General features: G+C 47.6%; 2 protein-coding genes across 21 annotated transcripts in view; one reads left to right on the top strand and one right to left on the bottom strand.

Moving 5' to 3' along the window:
• Nucleotides 1–18,410, top strand: part of rbm41 (RNA binding motif protein 41) — a 218,449-nt gene that overhangs the window by 20,938 nt on the left and 179,101 nt on the right. The window lies entirely within an intron of this gene.
• The window catches only part of LOC110491126 (Krueppel-like factor 8), a 161,890-nt gene that overhangs the window by 15,007 nt on the left and 128,473 nt on the right, over nt 1–18,410 (bottom strand). For 3 of the 14 annotated variants that reach the window (XM_036950131.2, XM_090201590.1, XM_036950148.2), the window contains exons 3-4: nt 8,915–9,205; nt 8,286–8,523 (exon numbers count right to left, since the gene is read on the bottom strand). In XM_036950131.2, the coding sequence (XP_036806026.1) occupies nt 8,286–8,523; nt 8,915–9,205 (529 nt within the window). Of the gene's footprint in view, nt 1–8,285; nt 8,524–8,914; nt 9,206–9,362; nt 13,083–18,410 lie in introns of those variants that run through there. The other 11 variants (XM_036950145.2, XM_090201609.1, XM_090201606.1 and 8 more) reach the window with 5 other exon arrangements.

The raw sequence follows: 18,410 nt of genomic DNA, 5'->3' as shown, positions 1-18,410 counted from the left end.
TCAACGACAAAATTACTAAATCTCCTCTGCATCTCCATAAACCACATCCCGTCACACATACCCTCCTCACCGCTGCTCTCTCTTCCCCCTGTGTCTTCCCCCCCTCCTCTCTCTCTCTCAATATAAAGGGCTTTATTGACATGGGAAACACATGTTAAACATGGCCAAAGTAAGTGAACTAGATAATTAACTAAAGTGAAACAAACATTACAAATGAACAGTAAACATTACAATCACAAAAGTTCCAAAATAATAAAAACATTTCAAATGTCATATTATGTACAGTGGGGCAAAAAAGTATTTAGTCAGCCACCAATTGTGTAAGTTCTCCCACTTAAAAAGATGAGGCCTGTAATTTTCATCATAGGTACACTTCAACTACGACAGACAAAATGAGAAAAAAAATCCAGAAAATCACATTGTAGGATTTTTTATAAATTTATTTGCAAATTATGGTGGAAAATAACTATTTGGTCACCTACAAACAAGCACGATTTCTGGCTCTCACAGACCTGTAACTTCTTCTTTAAGAGGCTCCTCTGTCCTCCACTCGTTTTTTTTCTAATTTTGTCTGTCATAGTTGAAGTGTACCTATGATGAAAATTACAGGCCTCTCTCATCTTTTTAAGTGGGAGAACTTGCACAATTGGTGGCTGATTAAATACTTTTTTGCCCCACTGTATATATAGTGTTGTAACGATGTGCAAATAGTTAAAGTACAAAAGGAAAAATAAATAAACAAATATGGGTTGTATATACAATGGTGCTTGTTCTTCACTGTTTGCCCTTTTCTTGTGGCAAAATCACAAATCTTGCATGTTGTGATGTCACACTGTGGTATTTCACCCAATAGATTTGGGAGTTCATCAAATTGGGTTTGTTTTTGAATTCTTTGTGGATCTGTGTAATCTGAGGGAAATATGTGTCTCTAATATGGTCATACATTGGGCAGGAGGTTAGGAAGTGCAGCTCAGTTTCCACCTCATTTTGTGGGCAGTGAGCACATAGCCTGTCTTCTCTTGAGTGCCAGGTCTGCCTACGGCGGCCTTTCTCAATAGCAAGGCTATGCTCACTGAGTCTGTACATAGTCAACACTTTCCTTAAGTTTGGGTCAGCCACAGTGGTCAGGTATTCTGCCACGGTTTACTCTCTGTTTTAGGGCAAAATAGGAGTCTAGTTTGCTCTGTTTATTTATTAATTCTTTCCAAATGTGTCAAGTAATTATCTTTTTCTTTTCTCAAGATTTGGTTGGGTCTAATTGTGTTAGACTCTTCTCCAGGTTCAGCTCTCTCTCTCTCACTATGTGCATGCATGCTGGGAGTTTTTTGGAGTTTGAGTGTTTTCTATGGTGGAGGGTTAATGAACGGTTTGTTTCAGCTGTACCCACAGTTTTTAGTTTTATTTTCAAAGTTAAGGTGGAAGAGGACAGAGTTTTAGTTTCCTTTGAACGCCGTGGTGTCCGCGACGGCTTCACAGCCTAGCGCGGAGGAGACGTTGTCATTACGGCATGGATTCAGGTGTGTTCCTGAGAATGGAAGTAAGGTTCTGCTTGCGGTCGGCAAACAGGTGTGAGCTGAATTTATACATTCCGCTTCCAGAATTAACAAAGCTGTGGTTGTGTTCATGCAAAGAGAACATTTGGTGGGTAGGCTCATTGCTAGCAGAATATTTGTACGGGGTGTGTTGGTGCCAATCTCCCCTCTTTCTACCCCCTCAACCAGGGTGGTAGTTGCAAATTTGCTTCTGTTTATTACGGATGATAAAAAAAAGGGGGGGGGGGGGGGGGGAGAGTTGTTTTGGTAAAGTTGCTAGTGGTTTTGTGTACTGTCGTCAGGTTTTCAGGCAGATACAGGCCTGAGCTACAGGCAGTTCGATTCTGGGTATGTCATTTTAGGCGAAAATTGAATAAAAGGGGCAGATCCTTTTGTTTTACCTAGTGGATGTTTGGAGAACTAGATATTCCAACAAAAGACAGTATACATGGGTGAAGGCCTTTGGAACTAGGGTGAGTGCAGCCCGGCTTGATCGATTTTACCTGTCCAGGAATCAAAGCAATAGGCTGTTGGGCGCTACCATTCTCCCGGTGGGTTTTTCAGACCACATAACCATGTCTATTTCACCAGGGCCTCGGCAGGCATCCTATCCTCCCAGCTCCTTCTTCTTTAGTTTGGTAAGACAGAGCAGTGAAACCAAGGGTATGCATTGTCTACGGCTGTCTGATGGGTGGGGGGGGGGGGGGGTGGGGGGGTGGGGTGACCTCTGTGGTGGGGGAGATGCGGTTGTATAGGGCAGAGTTGTATAGGGCAGAATTGTTTGATCTATGTGTGCTCAGGTTTTGTTTGCAGAACTCCCTAAGCTCTGGCACAGACGGATGAAATGGAAATTCCCCTGTTGTCCCATGAACTGGCAGAGGCTGTAATCCAGATGTCCCCTAACTGTGCACCAGGGGTCGATATTGTGAATAATTGGACTGAATTTATTCTGCGTGTTGCGTGAGTGCGTTGGGGTAGGAGAGTTGCTGATGAGCTGCTGTCGGGCGGCTCTGACTCTCCTGCCCAAAAAAGGGGACTTGTGTGACCTTAAGAGCTGGAGGCCTGTGGCATTGCTCTGTGCGGATAACAATATATTTGCCAAGGTCCTCGCTAACAGAGGTCCTCGCTAATATCCCATCTGGACTCTATAGGAGGACCAGACATATTGTGTCCCGGGACGCTCAATCACAGACAACTTGTTCTAAAACAGGGACAAGTTGGACTTGTCGAGAGGTTCTAATGTGAACTTTGGAACTGGTCTCTTTAGATCAAGAGGCTTTTGATAGAGTGGACCATGAGTATCTGTTTAATGTCTGTGTTTATGTTTGGGGAAAGGTTTTTGACCTGTGTGAAGATGTTGTATACTGGGGCGTCATATATGGTCAAGGTGGTAGGGGGGCTCAGTAGGCCAGTCTGGGCGAGACAGGGCATTAGACAAGGATGCCCTCAATCGGGCAGTTGCAGTTGAAGTCGGAGGTTTACATATACTTAGGTTGGAGTCATTCAAACTCGTTTTTCAACCACTCCACAAATTTCTTGTTAACAAACTATAGTTTTGGCTTGTCGGGTAGGACATCTACTTTGTGAATGACACAAGTCCTTTTTCCAAAAATTGTTTACAGACATATTATTTCACTTATAATTCACTGTATCACAATTCCATTGGGTCAGAAGTTTACATGCACTAAGTTGACTGTGCCTTTAAACAGCTCACAAAATTCCAGATAATGATGTCATGGCTTTAGAAGCTTCTGATAGGCTAATTGACATCATTTGAGTCAATTGGAGGTGTACCTGTGGATGTATTTCAAGGCCTGCCTTCAAACTCAGTGCCTCTTTGCTTGACATCATGGGAAAATCTAAATAAAATCAGCCAAGACCTCAGAAAAACAATTGTAGACCTCCGCAAGTCTGGTTCACCCTTGGGGCAATTTCCAAACGGCTGAAGGTAACCACGATCATCTGTTCAAACAATAGTACGCAAGTATAAACACCATGGGACACCATGGGACCACGCAGCCGTCACATGTCGGCATGTGCTACTGAAATTGTATATAGTTAGGGACATTTTTTTTTATAACAAATGCTCTTTCTCCCACATTTGATAGTGGTCGCTGTGCCCGGTTCCCGAAACATCTGTCAGCGCTGTTGAATTGGTGCCTTTTCTTAGACCATGTTGCTATGTGAATAATATCAAAGTTAACCAGCATATTGGTGTTGGGAACAATGTGGTGGAGGCAGCAGCAGAGGGAGGAGGTGAGGAAACAGCCCTTTAAGAACAGTGAGGAGAGAGGAAACCCCAACTTATATTAGGTCTATAAATCAACAGCTGTTAAAGGTGCCTGGCTTTATACATCCTGCTTCTGTTGCCAGTTTAAGTGTTTGATAGCCTACTGATTCTGTGAGCACCAATCTGCATTTGCTATGCTGTAAAAAAAAAAAGCTTTCCACTTTCTATTCATTAGAACAGCCTCTCTTTACAATTCATTTAGTGTTGTTGACACTGTTCTGACTTCTTGATCTCCTTCTTATTGTTATTATTACTATTATGATCACCATGATAATAATAATAAGTCATGTCGTTATCATTAGTAGCCCATAACAGCCTTGTATAACCACCATCGAGCTGTTGGCCAAAGAGAGCATCCTGTTTAGCCTTAATACCGTAACTTACTTAGGTCTTGTAGTTCAATGCTGATATAGGCTACTGTATCTGTCAGTCATTCGTTCATGTCATCACACAGCATAGAGTAACCCATGATTTGAAATGCAATCAAGCATTTTAGTTTTAAAATAAAATAACTAAGCGACCCTTGAATAATTAGTGTTAACAATAAACTGTTCACGAAACAATGCAAATTGACAAAAAAAAGACACTCTGGTACGCTTGTAAATGACGGTGTTCTGAGTTTATTATAACACGTTTATTGATGTGATTATAATATGCTGTAGGTCAGGCCCTATCCACTTTCCAGTCAGATATGGCTGTCATTATGCAGCAGCTTCAGCACGGACAGCGTAATAAACACTGTTGATGGTCACAGACCATGGTGGTCGCTGCAGCAGGGAGGAGAGAGAGACAACGGGTGCAGGTCACACAGTCATCGCTGTCATTGTTTGTCTTTATTACAAAGCGCAGCAAGTCTGAGCCCGGCACAATCAAATCAATAGCAATCGGACACACTCTAGTCATTTGTGTCAACATTATTTTATCAAACAGCATCAGGCAACCTCAGTGCATATAGTTGATTTGATTAAAACACATAGGATATGTCTATATTTGGAAAAATACAAGTATTATTTTTTGGGGGGAAAGAACAGATGACTATGGTCTCAGGCTTTGTCCCAAAAGGCACCCTATTTCCTATATAGTGCACTACTTTTGACCAGAGCTCTATAGCCCTATAGGCCCTACCAGAGCCCTATAGTGAACTACATAGGAAATAGGATGCCATTAGGGACACACTTCCTGACTCCTCTCAGGAAGAGATATACTGTGCTATACTGAGAGCTTTCCTGATAAATTGTATTACATCCGGCCGTGATTGGGAGTCCCATAGGGCGGCGCACAATTGGCCCAGCGTCGTCAGTGTTTTTCCGGTGTAGGCCATCATTGTAAATAAACATTTGTTCTTAACTGACTTGCCTAGTTAAATAACGTTAAATAACTAAAAATATATATATAGAAAAATATACATATTTCAGTCTGTATATGCAATGCATGTTTACTTGTGTGTGTTTACACACACACACACACACACACACACACACACACACACACACACACACACACACACACACACACACACACACACACACACACACACACACACACACACACACACACACACACACACACACACACACACAGAGAGGGAAAGTATTCAGACCCTGTATTTGGGGAGTTTCTCCCATTCTTCTCTGCAGATCCTCTCAAGCTCTGTCAGGTTGGAGGGGGAGCGTCGCTGCACAGATATTTTCAGGTCTCTCCAGAGATGTTCGATCAGGTTCAAGTCCAAGCTCTGGCTGGGCGACTCAAGGGCATTCAGAGACTTGTCCCGAAGCCACACCTGCATTGTCTTAGCTGTGTGCTTAGGGTCGTTGTCCTGTTGGAAGGTGAACCTTTGCCCCAGCCTGAGGTCCTGAGCGCTCTGGAGCAGGTTTTCATCAAGGATCTCTCTGTACTTTGCTCCGTTCGTATTTCCCTCAACCCTGACTAGTCTCCCAGTCCCTGCCGCTGAAAAACATTCCCACAACAAGATGCTGCCACCACCATGCTTCACCGTAGGGATGGTGTCAAGTTTCCTTCAGACGTGACGCTTGGCATTCAGGCCAAAGAGTTCAGATTGGCCTGGTGGCCAGCTCTAGAAGAGTCTTGGTGATTTCAAACTATTTCCATTTAAGAAGAATAGAGGCCACTATGTTCTTGGGGACCTTCAATGCTGCTGACATTTTTTGGTACCTTCCCCAGATCTGTGCTTCGACACAATCCTGTCTCGTAGCTCTACGGACAATTCCTTTGACCTCATGGCTTGACCTCATGGCTCTGACGTGCACTGTCAACTGTGGGACCTTATATAGACAGGTGTGTACCTTTCCAAATCATGTCCAATCAATTTAATTTACCACAGGTGGACTCCAATCAAGTTGTAGAAACATTATTTTTTATTTTTTAGATTGATAAGATTTTTTTTAAATCGATTTTAGAAAAAGGCTGTAACGTAACAAGATCTTTCCGAATGCAGTGTATACAGTGGGGCAAAAAAGTATTTAGTCAGCCACCAATTGTGCAAGTTCTCCCACTTAAAAAGATGAGAGGTCTGTAATTTTCATCATAGGTACACTTCAACTATGACAGACAAAATTAGAAAAAAAACGAGTGGAGGACAGAGGAGCCTCTTAAAGAAGAAGTTACAGGTCTGTGAGAGCCAGAAATCTTGTTTCTCATTTTGTCTGTCATAGTTGAAGTGTACCTATGATGAAAATTACAGGCCTCTCATCTTTTTAAGTGGGAGAACTTGCACAATTGGTGGCTGACTAAATACTTTTTTGCCCCACTGTATATACAGCGCAAGTCCAAGGACTCACCTACTCATTCAAGGGTTTTCTACATTGTAGAATAATAGTGAAGACATCAAAACTATGAAATAACACATATTGAATCTTGTAGTAACCAAAGAAGTGTTAAACAAATCAAAATATATGTTTTATTTTAAATTCTTCAAAGTAGCCAGCCTTTGCCTTGATGACAGCTTTGCACACTCTTGGCATTCTCTCAACCAGCTTCACCTGGAATGCTTTTCCAACAGTCTTGAAGGAGTTCCCACATATGCTGAGCACTTGTTGGCTGCTTTTCCTTCACTCTGCGGTTGAACTCATCCCAAACCATCTCAATTGGGTTGAGGTCAGGTGATTGTGGAGGCCAGGGTCATCTGATGCAGCACTCAATCACGCTCCCTTTTGGTCAAATAGTCCTTACAAAGCCTGGAGGTGTGTTGGGTCATTTCCCTGTTGATAAACAAATGATAGTCCCACTAAGCGTAAACCAGATGGGATGGCGTATCGCTGCAGAATGCTGTGGTAGCCATGCCAGTTAAGTGTGTCTTGAATTCTAAATAAATCACTGTCAGTGTCACCAGCATAGTCATTTACAACATTAAGAATGTCTACACTGTATTTCTGATCAATTTGATGTTATTTTAATGGACTAAAAATGTGCTTTTCTTTCAAAAACAAGGACATTTCTAAGTGACCGCAAACTTCTGAAAGGTGGTGCATCTCTTAACACCATCCATATTGGATTTCTATTTGCCATATGTTTTTAGTGTGTGTGTGTGTGTGTGTGTGTGTGTACGTGCGTGTGCAGGGACATGCGTCCTTATGAAGACAGTTAGGGACGGGTCACGTGTGAGATATCGTGACGGGGTGAATGAGAAACAAAGAGATATTATAACTGAAAGAGAGGAAAAAGAGAATGAGAATGTGCATGACAGTGAGATACAACAGTTGCATGTGTCTGTGAGAAAGAGCTTGTATGTCAGAGTGAGATTGTTTTGAAGAGAGTTAACATTGAAGAGACCCAGGAGAGATGTATTGCTTGCGAGAAAACCGTTCAGGAGGTCAAGTGACACCCGATTGTGCGATAAAGTGAGGAAGATGAGGAACGGCGTGTAAGTGAGAGAAATCACCTACTTCTTCCTGCTAGAGAAGAGGAGGATAGATGTGACCAGAGAGAACTCTATTATCGTTTCTCTATTAAAGGGATAGTTCACCCAAATTACAAAAGGACAAATAGATTTCCTTACACTGTAAGCACTTTATGGAGAAAGTATGACAGCAATCCATGCTTTGGTTTTGTTCACCTAACCATTGTTCCAAATGCAACATTTTTGCATTGTTGGCACAAATCCAATGCAAGTTAATGGTACCTATATTAGCATTTCCACGCTTCATTTCCAAATAATCCTTTAGTATCTCAAAATGGATTGTTTCACTCAATTAAGTTACTTATAGATGTTTCGAAAATGAAGCGCAAAAATGCTAATAGGTAATTTGGGTGAATTATCTGTTTAACTTTGACGCTTTTTATTTCAAACATTATTTTAGAAGGTTGTACTTCTGACGTTCGTATTGTGATTGTTTCAGCCTCATCACTTCAATGGACAAGAGCGTATGCTAACCGACTTCAATCTATAACAAAAACCTCAAAGCCCCATCTCAACAACAGCACCATCCTCCCTGCATCGGACTCACCGGATCCCTCCGAGCGCCCGTCGCTCCCGATGAGCGGGACCGTGATGGCAGCGGTGGCCACCCCGTCCGTGGGAATGGTGGTGTAGACTACGGGCAGAGACTGGACCACCACGGGGATGGTCTGCAGCTGGCCCATCTTACTGGGCATGTTAACCGACGGGATGGTGTGGATGACATGCAGGATCTGCTGACCGCCTGCCCCCTGGGTGGACGCTAGGATGGACCCGGGGGAGAGCATCTGGAGGAGGGAGGGATGAATGGGTGGAGAAGAGGAGAGGAGGGGATAGTGTGGGTATAGATGTAGAGGAGCAAGACTATCTGAAATGGCACTGTATTCACAGTACAATGCTTTTAACCAGAAAGGAGAATAGGGGACCATTTTGGACACAGACATTGTGTCAAGCATGGGAGTACTGTATTAGATTGTTAAACTGAAAGACAAAGCCTTTCAATAAAAACATTGTAAACTAACATTTACTACATAAGACATAGGAACCTGTCTTCCACATTTTTGGCAGGCCCTAATATGTGTGAGTGGTTTCACTTTTCAGCCAACAGACGCTTCTACCCATCATTCCAAAAGAGGAGCTAGCTAACGAGCCGACTGGCTTAATAACTGGCGTGGTTACCATGGTGTCTAGAAAGGTTACCGTAGGGATGGGGGTTGCCGACAGCGTGGGCATCGCCACGGAACTCGGGACGGGGTTGGCTGTCGGCGTAGAGACGGGCAGGGAGGAGCGAGGCTTGCCGAGTGACAGGTCGACAGGTTCCGTCTGGTCCTCCGGGGGGAGGGAGGAGTCGTCTGTTGTTGTGTCTGTGTCTGTGTCTGTGCAGAGTGGAGGGGGAGACACAGGTTGGGTCTTCTCTGTCTTGATCTTCAGGTCTGTAGGCTTGGGACACTCCTCACCTACTTCAGCCTGCTAGAGAGAGAGAGAGGGAGGGGGCAGGAGAGGATGGAGGGAGGAAGAGAGAAAAAGAGAGAGGGAAAGGGAGATAAATAGAAGACCATGGAGAGAGGAAGAAAGAGATGATCAGTCAGCACATTATTTTTCTCCACACACACAATCACACACACACCTGACCCTGCTCTCCCCAGCGAAGTTCCGCTGTACTCTCTGGCTGCACAAACAGAGCAGGTTAGGGGAACAATGGTTGCTGTGTGGGGCCCTGGGAGCTGAGAGGGAGCTGGGAGGGAGAGGTGGAACTGAGAGGTGGAGAACAGAGCAGCAGACCTAGAGCTGGCACACTGCCATGAGAGAACAGCCCTGCCCAGCCCTGCGCTGAGGCACCGGGCGTGTTTGAGTGTTCACATAAATGACTGCAGAATGCAAAGCTCCAGTTTCAGTCATGTCTTTGGTCACGTTTGCATGGGTCAAACAAAAACACCCTAACGGTTGACAATAGAGACACAACGTAGGCGATGGTTGCAGAATTAAGTTAGTGAAGAGCAAATGCAGACAATTGCAGCATGTAACAGTATAACTTTAGACCGTCCCCTCACCTATACCCGGGCGCGAACCAGGGACCCTCTGCACACATCAACAACAGTCACCCACGAAGCATCGTTACCCATCGCTCCACAAAAGCCGCGGCACTTGCAGAGCAAGGGGAACTACTACTTCAAGGTCTCAGAGCAAGTGACGTCACCGATTGAAACGCTATGTAGCGGGAACCGCTAACTAAGCTAGCCGTTTCACATCCGTTACATGCAGTCAAAACCTCATGAACTTTTGAACACATTATTTGTGTTAAGTTCAAACAGTTGGACAACTTTTTGCCCTAGAATGCAACACACTTTGAAAGGCGGTGACCAACGACTTGAAAAAAGGGATCCGCTCGAACGTGCCCACTGACTGCACCCTGCCCGCTGATCACGAGTAAGTACAGAGCATATAGCAGCACTATGCTAGCTCACAAAGCACGGTGTACCGTAGGACATACATTCAGCATAAAACAGCCTGTCCCGGACTGACAGCACCCTGCTACAGCATACACAACACAGCCCTATCTAGCATGGAGCAGCACACAACACAGCACTATCTAGCATGGAGCAGCACACAACACAGCAATATCTAGCATGGAGCAGCACACAACAGCCCTATCTAGCATGGAGCAGCACACAACAGCCCTATCTAGCACGGAGCAGCACACAACAGCCCTATCTAGCACGGAGCAGCAAACAACAGCCTTATCTAGCACGGAGCAGCACACAACAGCCCTATCTAGCATGGAGCAGCACACAACACAGCCCTAAGCATTGAGCAGCACACAACACCAGCCCTATCAAGCATGGAGCAGCACACAACACAGCCCTAAGCATGGAGCAGTACACAAGAGCCCTATCTAGCATGGAGCAGTACACAACACAGCCCTATCTAGCATGGAGCAGCACACAACAGCCCTATCTAGCATGGAGCAGCACACAACAGCTCTATCTAGCATGGAGCAGCACACAACACCAGCCCTATCTAGCATGGAGCAGCACACAACACAGCCCTATCTAGCATGGAACAGCACACAACACAACCCTAAGCATGGAGCAGTACCCAACAGCCCTATCTAGCATGGAGCAGTACCCATCAGCCCTATCTAGCATGGAGCAGCACACAACCTTAAGCATGGAGCAGCACACAACACAGCCCTATCTAGCATGGAGCAGTACACAGCAGCCCTATCTAGCATGGAGCAGCACACAACACCAGCCCTAAGCATGGTGCAGCAAACAACACAACCCTATCTAGCATGGAGCAGTACCCAGCAGCCCTATCTAGCATGGAGCAGCACACAACACATCCCTAAGCATGGAGCAGCACACAACACCAGCCCTATCTAGCATGGCGCAGCAAACACAGCCCTAAGCATGGAGCAGTACACAACAGCCCTAACTAGCATGGAGCAGCACACAACACAGCCCTATGTAGCATGGAGCAGTACACAACACAGCCCTATGTAGCATGGAGCAGCAAACACCAGCCCTATCTAGCATGGAGCAGCACACAATACATCCCTAAGCATGGAGCAGCACACAACACCAGCCCTATCTTGCATGGAGCAGTACACAACAGCTCAATCTAGCATGGAGCAGTACCCAACAGCCCTATCTAGCATGGAGCAGTACCCAGCAGCCCTATCTAGCATGGAGCAGCACAAAACAGCCCCATCTAGCATGGAGCAGCACACAACAGCCCTATCTAGCATGGAGCAGTACACAGCAGCCCTATCTAGCATGGAGCAGCACTCACCAGCCCTATCTAGCATGGAGCAGCACACAACACATCCCTAAGCATGGAGCAGCACACAACACCAGCCCTATCTAGCATGGCGCAGCAAACAACACAGCCCTAAGCATGGAGCAGCACACAAAAGCCATATCTATCATGGAGCAGCACACAACACAGCCATAAGCATGGAGCAGCACACAGCACAGCACTATCTAGCATGGAGCAGCACACAACAGCCATATCTAGCATGGAGCAGCACACAACACAGCCCTATCTAGCATGGAGCAGCACACAACAGCCCTATCTAGCATGGAGCAGCACACAACACAGCCCTAAGCATGGAGCAGAACACAACACCAGCCCTATCTAGCATGGAGCAGCAAACAACAGCCCTATCTAGCATGGAGCAGCACACAACAGCCCTATCTAGCATGGAGCAGCACAAAACAGCCCTATCTAGCATGGAGCAGCACACAACACAACCCTAAGCATGGAGCAGAACACAACACCAGCCCTATCTAGCATGGAGCAGCACACAGCAACAGCCCTATCTAGCATGGAGCAGTACAAAACATAGCCCTATCTAGCATGGAGCAGCACACAACAGCCCTATCTAGCATGGAGCAGCACACAACAGCCCTATCTAGCATGGAGCAGCAAACAACAGCCCTATCTAGCATGGAGCAGCACACAACACAGCCCTATCTAGCATGGAGCAGCATACAACAGCCCTATCTAGCATGGAACAGCACACAACACAGCCCTAAGCATGGAGCAGAACACAACACCAGCCCTATCTAGCATGGAGCAGCAAACAACACAACCCTATCTAGCATGGAGCAGTACACAGCAGCCCTATCTAGCATGGAGCAGCAAACAACAGCCCTATCTAGCATGGAGCAGCACACAACACAGCCCTATCTAGCATGGAGCAGCATACAACAGCCCTATCTAGCATGGAACAGCACACAACACAGCCCTAAGCATGGAGCAGAACACAACACCAGCCCTATCTAGCATGGAGCAGCAAACAACACAACCCTATCTAGCATGGAGCAGTACACAGCAGCCCTATCTAGCATGGAGCAGCACTCACCAGCCCTATCTAGCATGGAGCAGCACACAACACATCCCTAAGCATGGAGCAGCACACAACACCAGCCCTATCTAGCATGGCGCAGAAAACACAGCCCTATGTAGCATGGAGCAGTACACAACACAGCCCTATGTAGCATGGAGCAGCACACACCAGCCCTATCTAGCATGGAGCAGCACACAACACATCCCTAAGCATGGAGCAGCACACAACACAGCCCTATGTAGCATGGAGCAGCACACACCAGCCCTATCTAGCATGGAGCAGCACACAACACATCCCTAAGCATGGAGCAGCACACAACACCAGCCCTATCTAGCATGGAGCAGTACACAACAGCCCAATCTACCATGGAGCAGTACCCAACAGCCCTATCTAGCATGGAGCAGTACCCAGCAGCCCTATCTAGCATGGAGCAGCACACAACACCAGCCCTATCTAGCATGGTGCAGTACACAGCAGCCCTTTCTAGCATGGAGCAGCACTCACCAGCCCTATCTAGCATGGAGCAGCACACAACACAGCCCTAAGCATGGAGCAGTACACAACAGTCCTATCTAGCATGGAGCAGTACACAACAGCCCTATCTAGCATGGAGCAGCACACAACACAGCCCAAACTAGCATGGAGCAGTACACAACACAGCCCTATCTAGCATGGAGCAGTACCCAACAGCCCTATCTAGCATGGAGCAGTACCCAGCAGCCCTATCTAGCATGGAGCAGCACACAACAGCCCTATCTAGCATGGAGCAGCACACATCAGCCCTATCTAGCATGGAGCAGTACACAACAGCCCTATCTAGCATGGAGCAGAACACAACACAGCCCAATCTAGCATGGAGCAGTACACAACACAGCCCTATGTAGAATTGAGCAGTACACAACACTGAACTAAGCATGGAGCAGCACCAAACACAGCCCTATCTAGCATGGAGCAGCATACAACAGCCCTATCTAGCATGGAACAGCACACAACACAGCCCTAAGCATGGAGCAGAACACAACACCAGCCCTATCTAGCATGGAGCAGCAAACAACACAACCCTATCTAGCATGGAGCAGTACACAGCAGCCCTATCTAGCATGGAGCAGCACTCACCAGCCCTATCTAGCATGGAGCAGCACACAACACATCCCTAAGCATGGAGCAGCACACAACACCAGCCCTATCTAGCATGGCGCAGCAAACACAGCCCTAAGCATGGAGCAGTACACAACAGCCCTAACTAGCATGGAGCAGCACACAACACAGCCCTATGTAGCATGGAGCAGTACACAACACAGCCCTATGTAGCATGGAGCAGCACACACCAGCCCTATCTAGCATGGAGCAGCACACAACACATCCCTAAGCATGGAGCAGCACACAACACCAGCCCTATCTAGCATGGAGCAGTACACAACAGCCCAATCTACCATGGAGCAGTACCCAACAGCCCTATCTAGCATGGAGCAGTACCCAGCAGCCCTATCTAGCATGGAGCAGCACACAACACCAGCCCTATCTAGCATGGTGCAGTACACAGCAGCCCTTTCTAGCATGGAGCAGCACTCACCAGCCCTATCTAGCATGGAGCAGCACACAACACAGCCCTAAGCATGGAGCAGTACACAACAGTCCTATCTAGCATGGAGCAGTACACAACAGCCCTATCTAGCATGGAGCAGCACACAACACAGCCCAAACTAGCATGGAGCAGTACACAACACAGCCCTATCTAGCATGGAGCAGTACCCAACAGCCCTATCTAGCATGGAGCAGTACCCAGCAGCCCTATCTAGCATGGAGCAGCACACAACAGCCCTATCTAGCATGGAGCAGCACACAGCAGCCCTATCTAGCATGGAGCAGTACACAACAGCCCTATCTAGCATGGAGCAGAACACAACACAGCCCAATCTAGCATGGAGCAGTACACAACACAGCCCTATGTAGAATTGAGCAGTACACAACACTGAACTAAGCATGGAGCAGCACCAAACACAGCCCTATCTAGCATGGAGCAGCACACAACACAGCCCTATCTAGCATGGAGCAGCACACAACATCCCTATGTGGCATGGAGCAGCACACACCAGCCCTATCTAGCATGAAGCAGCACACAACACATCCCTAAGCATGGAGCAACACACAACACATCCCTAAGCATGGAGCAGCACACAACACCAGCCCTATCTAGCATGGAGCAAGCAGTACACAACAGCCCTATCTAGCATGGAGCAGTACCCAACAGCCCTATCTATCATGGAGCAGTACACAACAGCCCTATCTAGCATGGAGAAGCACACAACAGCCCTATCTAGCATGGAGCAGCACACAACAGCCCTATCTAGCATGGAGCAGTACACAACAGCCCTATCTAGCATGGAACAGTACACAACAGACCTATCTAGCATGGAGCAGTACACAACAGCCCTATCTAGCATGGAGCAGCACACAACACAGCCCTATGTAGCATGGAGCAGTACACAAAAGCCCTATCTAGCATGGAGCAGCACACAACACAGCCCTAAGCATGGAGCAGTACACAACACAGCCCTATCTAGCATGGAGTAGTACACAACAGCCCTATCTAGCATGGAGCAGCACACAACACAGCCCAATCTAGCATGGAGCAGTACCCAACAGCCCTATCTAGCATGGATCAGTACCCAGCAGCCCTATCTAGCATGGAGCAGCACTCACCAGCCCTATCTAGCATGGAGCAGCACACAACACATCCCTAAACATGGAGCAGCACACAACACCAGCCCTATCTAGCATGGCGCAGCAAACACAGCCCTAAGCATGGAGCAGTACACAACAGCCCTAACTAGCATGGAGCAGCACACAACACAGCCCTATGTAGCATGGAGCAGTACACAACACAGCCCTATGTAGCATGGAGCAGCATACAACAGCCCTATCTAGCATGGAACAGCACACAACACAGCCCTAAGCATGGAGCAGAACACAACACCAGCCCTATCTAGCATGGAGCAGCAAACAACACAACCCTATCTAGCATGGAGCAGTACACAGCAGCCCTATCTAGCATGGAGCAGCACTCACCAGCCCTATCTAGCATGGAGCAGCACACAACACATCCCTAAGCATGGAGCAGCACACAACACCAGCCCTATCTAGCATGGCGCAGCAAACACAGCCCTAAGCATGGAGCAGTACACAACAGCCCTAACTAGCATGGAGCACCACACAACACAGCCCTATGTAGCATGGAGCAGTACACAACACAGCCCTATGTAGCATGGAGCAGCACACACCAGCCCTATCTAGCATGGAGCAGCACACAACACATCCCTAAGCATGGAGCAGCACACAACACCAGCCCTATCTAGCATGGAGCAGTACACAACAGCCCAATCTACCATGGAGCAGTACCCAACAGCCCTATCTAGCATGGAGCAGTACCCAGCAGCCCTATCTAGCATGGAGCAGCACACAACACCAGCCCTATCTAGCATGGTGCAGTACACAGCAGCCCTTTCTAGCATGGAGCAGCACTCACCAGCCCTATCTAGCATGGAGCAGCACACAACACAGCCCTAAGCATGGAGCAGTACACAACAGTCCTATCTAGCATGGAGCAGTACACAACAGCCCTATCTAGCATGGAGCAGCACACAACACAGCCCAAACTAGCATGGAGCAGTACACAACACAGCCCTATCTAGCATGGAGCAGTACCCAACAGCCCTATCTAGCATGGAGCAGTACCCAGCAGCCCTATCTAGCATGGAGCAGCACACAACAGCCCTATCTAGCATGGAGCAGCACACAGCAGCCCTATCTAGCATGGAGCAGTACACAACAGCCCTATCTAGCATGGAGCAGAACACAACACAGCCCAATCTAGCATGGAGCAGTACACAACACAGCCCTATGTAGAATTGAGCAGTACACAACACTGAACTAAGCATGGAGCAGCACCAAACACAGCCCTATCTAGCATGGAGCAGCACACAACACAGCCCTATCTAGCATGGAGCAGCACACAACATCCCTATGTGGCATGGAGCAGCACACACCAGCCCTATCTAGCATGAAGCAGCACACAACACATCCCTAAGCATGGAGCAACACACAACACATCCCTAAGCATGGAGCAGCACACAACACCAGCCCTATCTAGCATGGAGCAAGCAGTACACAACAGCCCTATCTAGCATGGAGCAGTACCCAACAGCCCTATCTAGCATGGAGCAGTACACAACAGCCCTATCTAGCATGGAGAAGCACACAACAGCCCTATCTAGCATGGAGCAGCACACAACAGCCCTATCTAGCATGGAGCAGTACACAACAGCCCTATCTAGCATGGAACAGTACACAACAGACCTATCTAGCATGGAGCAGTACACAACAGCCCTATCTAGCATGGAGCAGCACACAACACAGCCCTATGTAGCATGGAGCAGTACACAAAAGCCCTATCTAGCATGGAGCAGCACACAACACAGCCCTAAGCATGGAGCAGTACACAACACAGCCCTATCTAGCATGGAGTAGTACACAACAGCCCTATCTAGCATGGAGCAGCACACAACACAGCCCAATCTAGCATGGAGCAGTACCCAACAGCCCTATCTAGCATGGATCAGTACCCAGCAGCCCTATCTAGCATGGAGCAGTACCCAGCAGCCCTGCCTAGCATGGAGCAGCACACAACACAGCCATATCTAGCATGGAACTGCACACAACACCAGCCCTAAGCATGGAGCAGTACACAACAGCCCTATCTAGCATGGAGCAGTACACAACAGCCCTATCTAGCATGGAACAGTACACAACAGACCTATCTAGCATGGAGCAGTACACAACAGCCCTATCTAGCATGGAGTAGCACACAACACAGCCCTATGTAGCATGGAGCAGTACACAAAAGCCCTATCTAGCATGGAGCAGCACACAACACAGCCCTAACCATGGAGTAGTACACAACAGCCCTATCTAGCATGGAGCAGCACACAACACAGCACAATCTAGCATGGAGCAGTACCCAACAGCCCTATCTAGCATGGAGCAGTACCCAGCAGCCCTATCTAGCATGGAGCAGTACCCAGCAGCCCTATCTAGCATGGAGCAGCACACAACACAGCCATATCTAGCATGGAGCAGCACACAGCCACAAGCATGGAGCAGCACACAGCACAGCCCTATCTAGCATGGAGCAGCAAACAACAGCCCTATCTAGCATGGAGCAGTACACAACAGCCCCATCTAGCATGTAGAAGCACACAACACAGCCCTATATAACATGGAGCAGCACACAGCAACAGCCCTATCTAGCATGGAGCAGCACAAAACAGCCCCATCTAGCATGGAGCAGCACACAACAGCCCTATCTAGCATGGAGCAGTACACAACAGCCCTATCTAGCATGGAGCAGCACACAACACAGCCCAATCTAGCATGGAGCAGTACAAAACAGCCCTATCTAGCATGGAGCAGCACACAACACATCCCTAAGCATGGAGCAGCACACAACACCAGCCCTTTCTAGCATGGAGCAGCACTCACCAGCCCTATCTAGCATGGAGCAGCACACAACACAGCCCTAAGCATGGAGCAGTACACAACAGCCCTATCTAGCATGGAGCAGCACACAACAGCCCTATCTAGCATGGAGCAGTACACAACAGCCCTATCTAGCATGGAGCAGTACACAACAGCCCTATCTAGCATGGAGCAGCACACAACACAGCCCAATCTAGCATGGAGCAGTACAAAACAGCCCTATCTAGCATGGAGCAGCACACAACACATCCCTAAGCATGGAGCAGCACACAACAGCAGCCCTTTCTA

Source organism: Oncorhynchus mykiss, chromosome 2 (assembly GCF_057628025.1).
Source record: "Oncorhynchus mykiss isolate SJ-2025 chromosome 2, ASM5762802v1, whole genome shotgun sequence".
NCBI classification, from domain to species: Eukaryota; Metazoa; Chordata; class Actinopteri; order Salmoniformes; family Salmonidae; genus Oncorhynchus; species Oncorhynchus mykiss.
The sequence above is the reverse complement of the archived record's forward strand: the minus strand, read 5'-3'. Positions and strand labels throughout refer to the sequence as shown.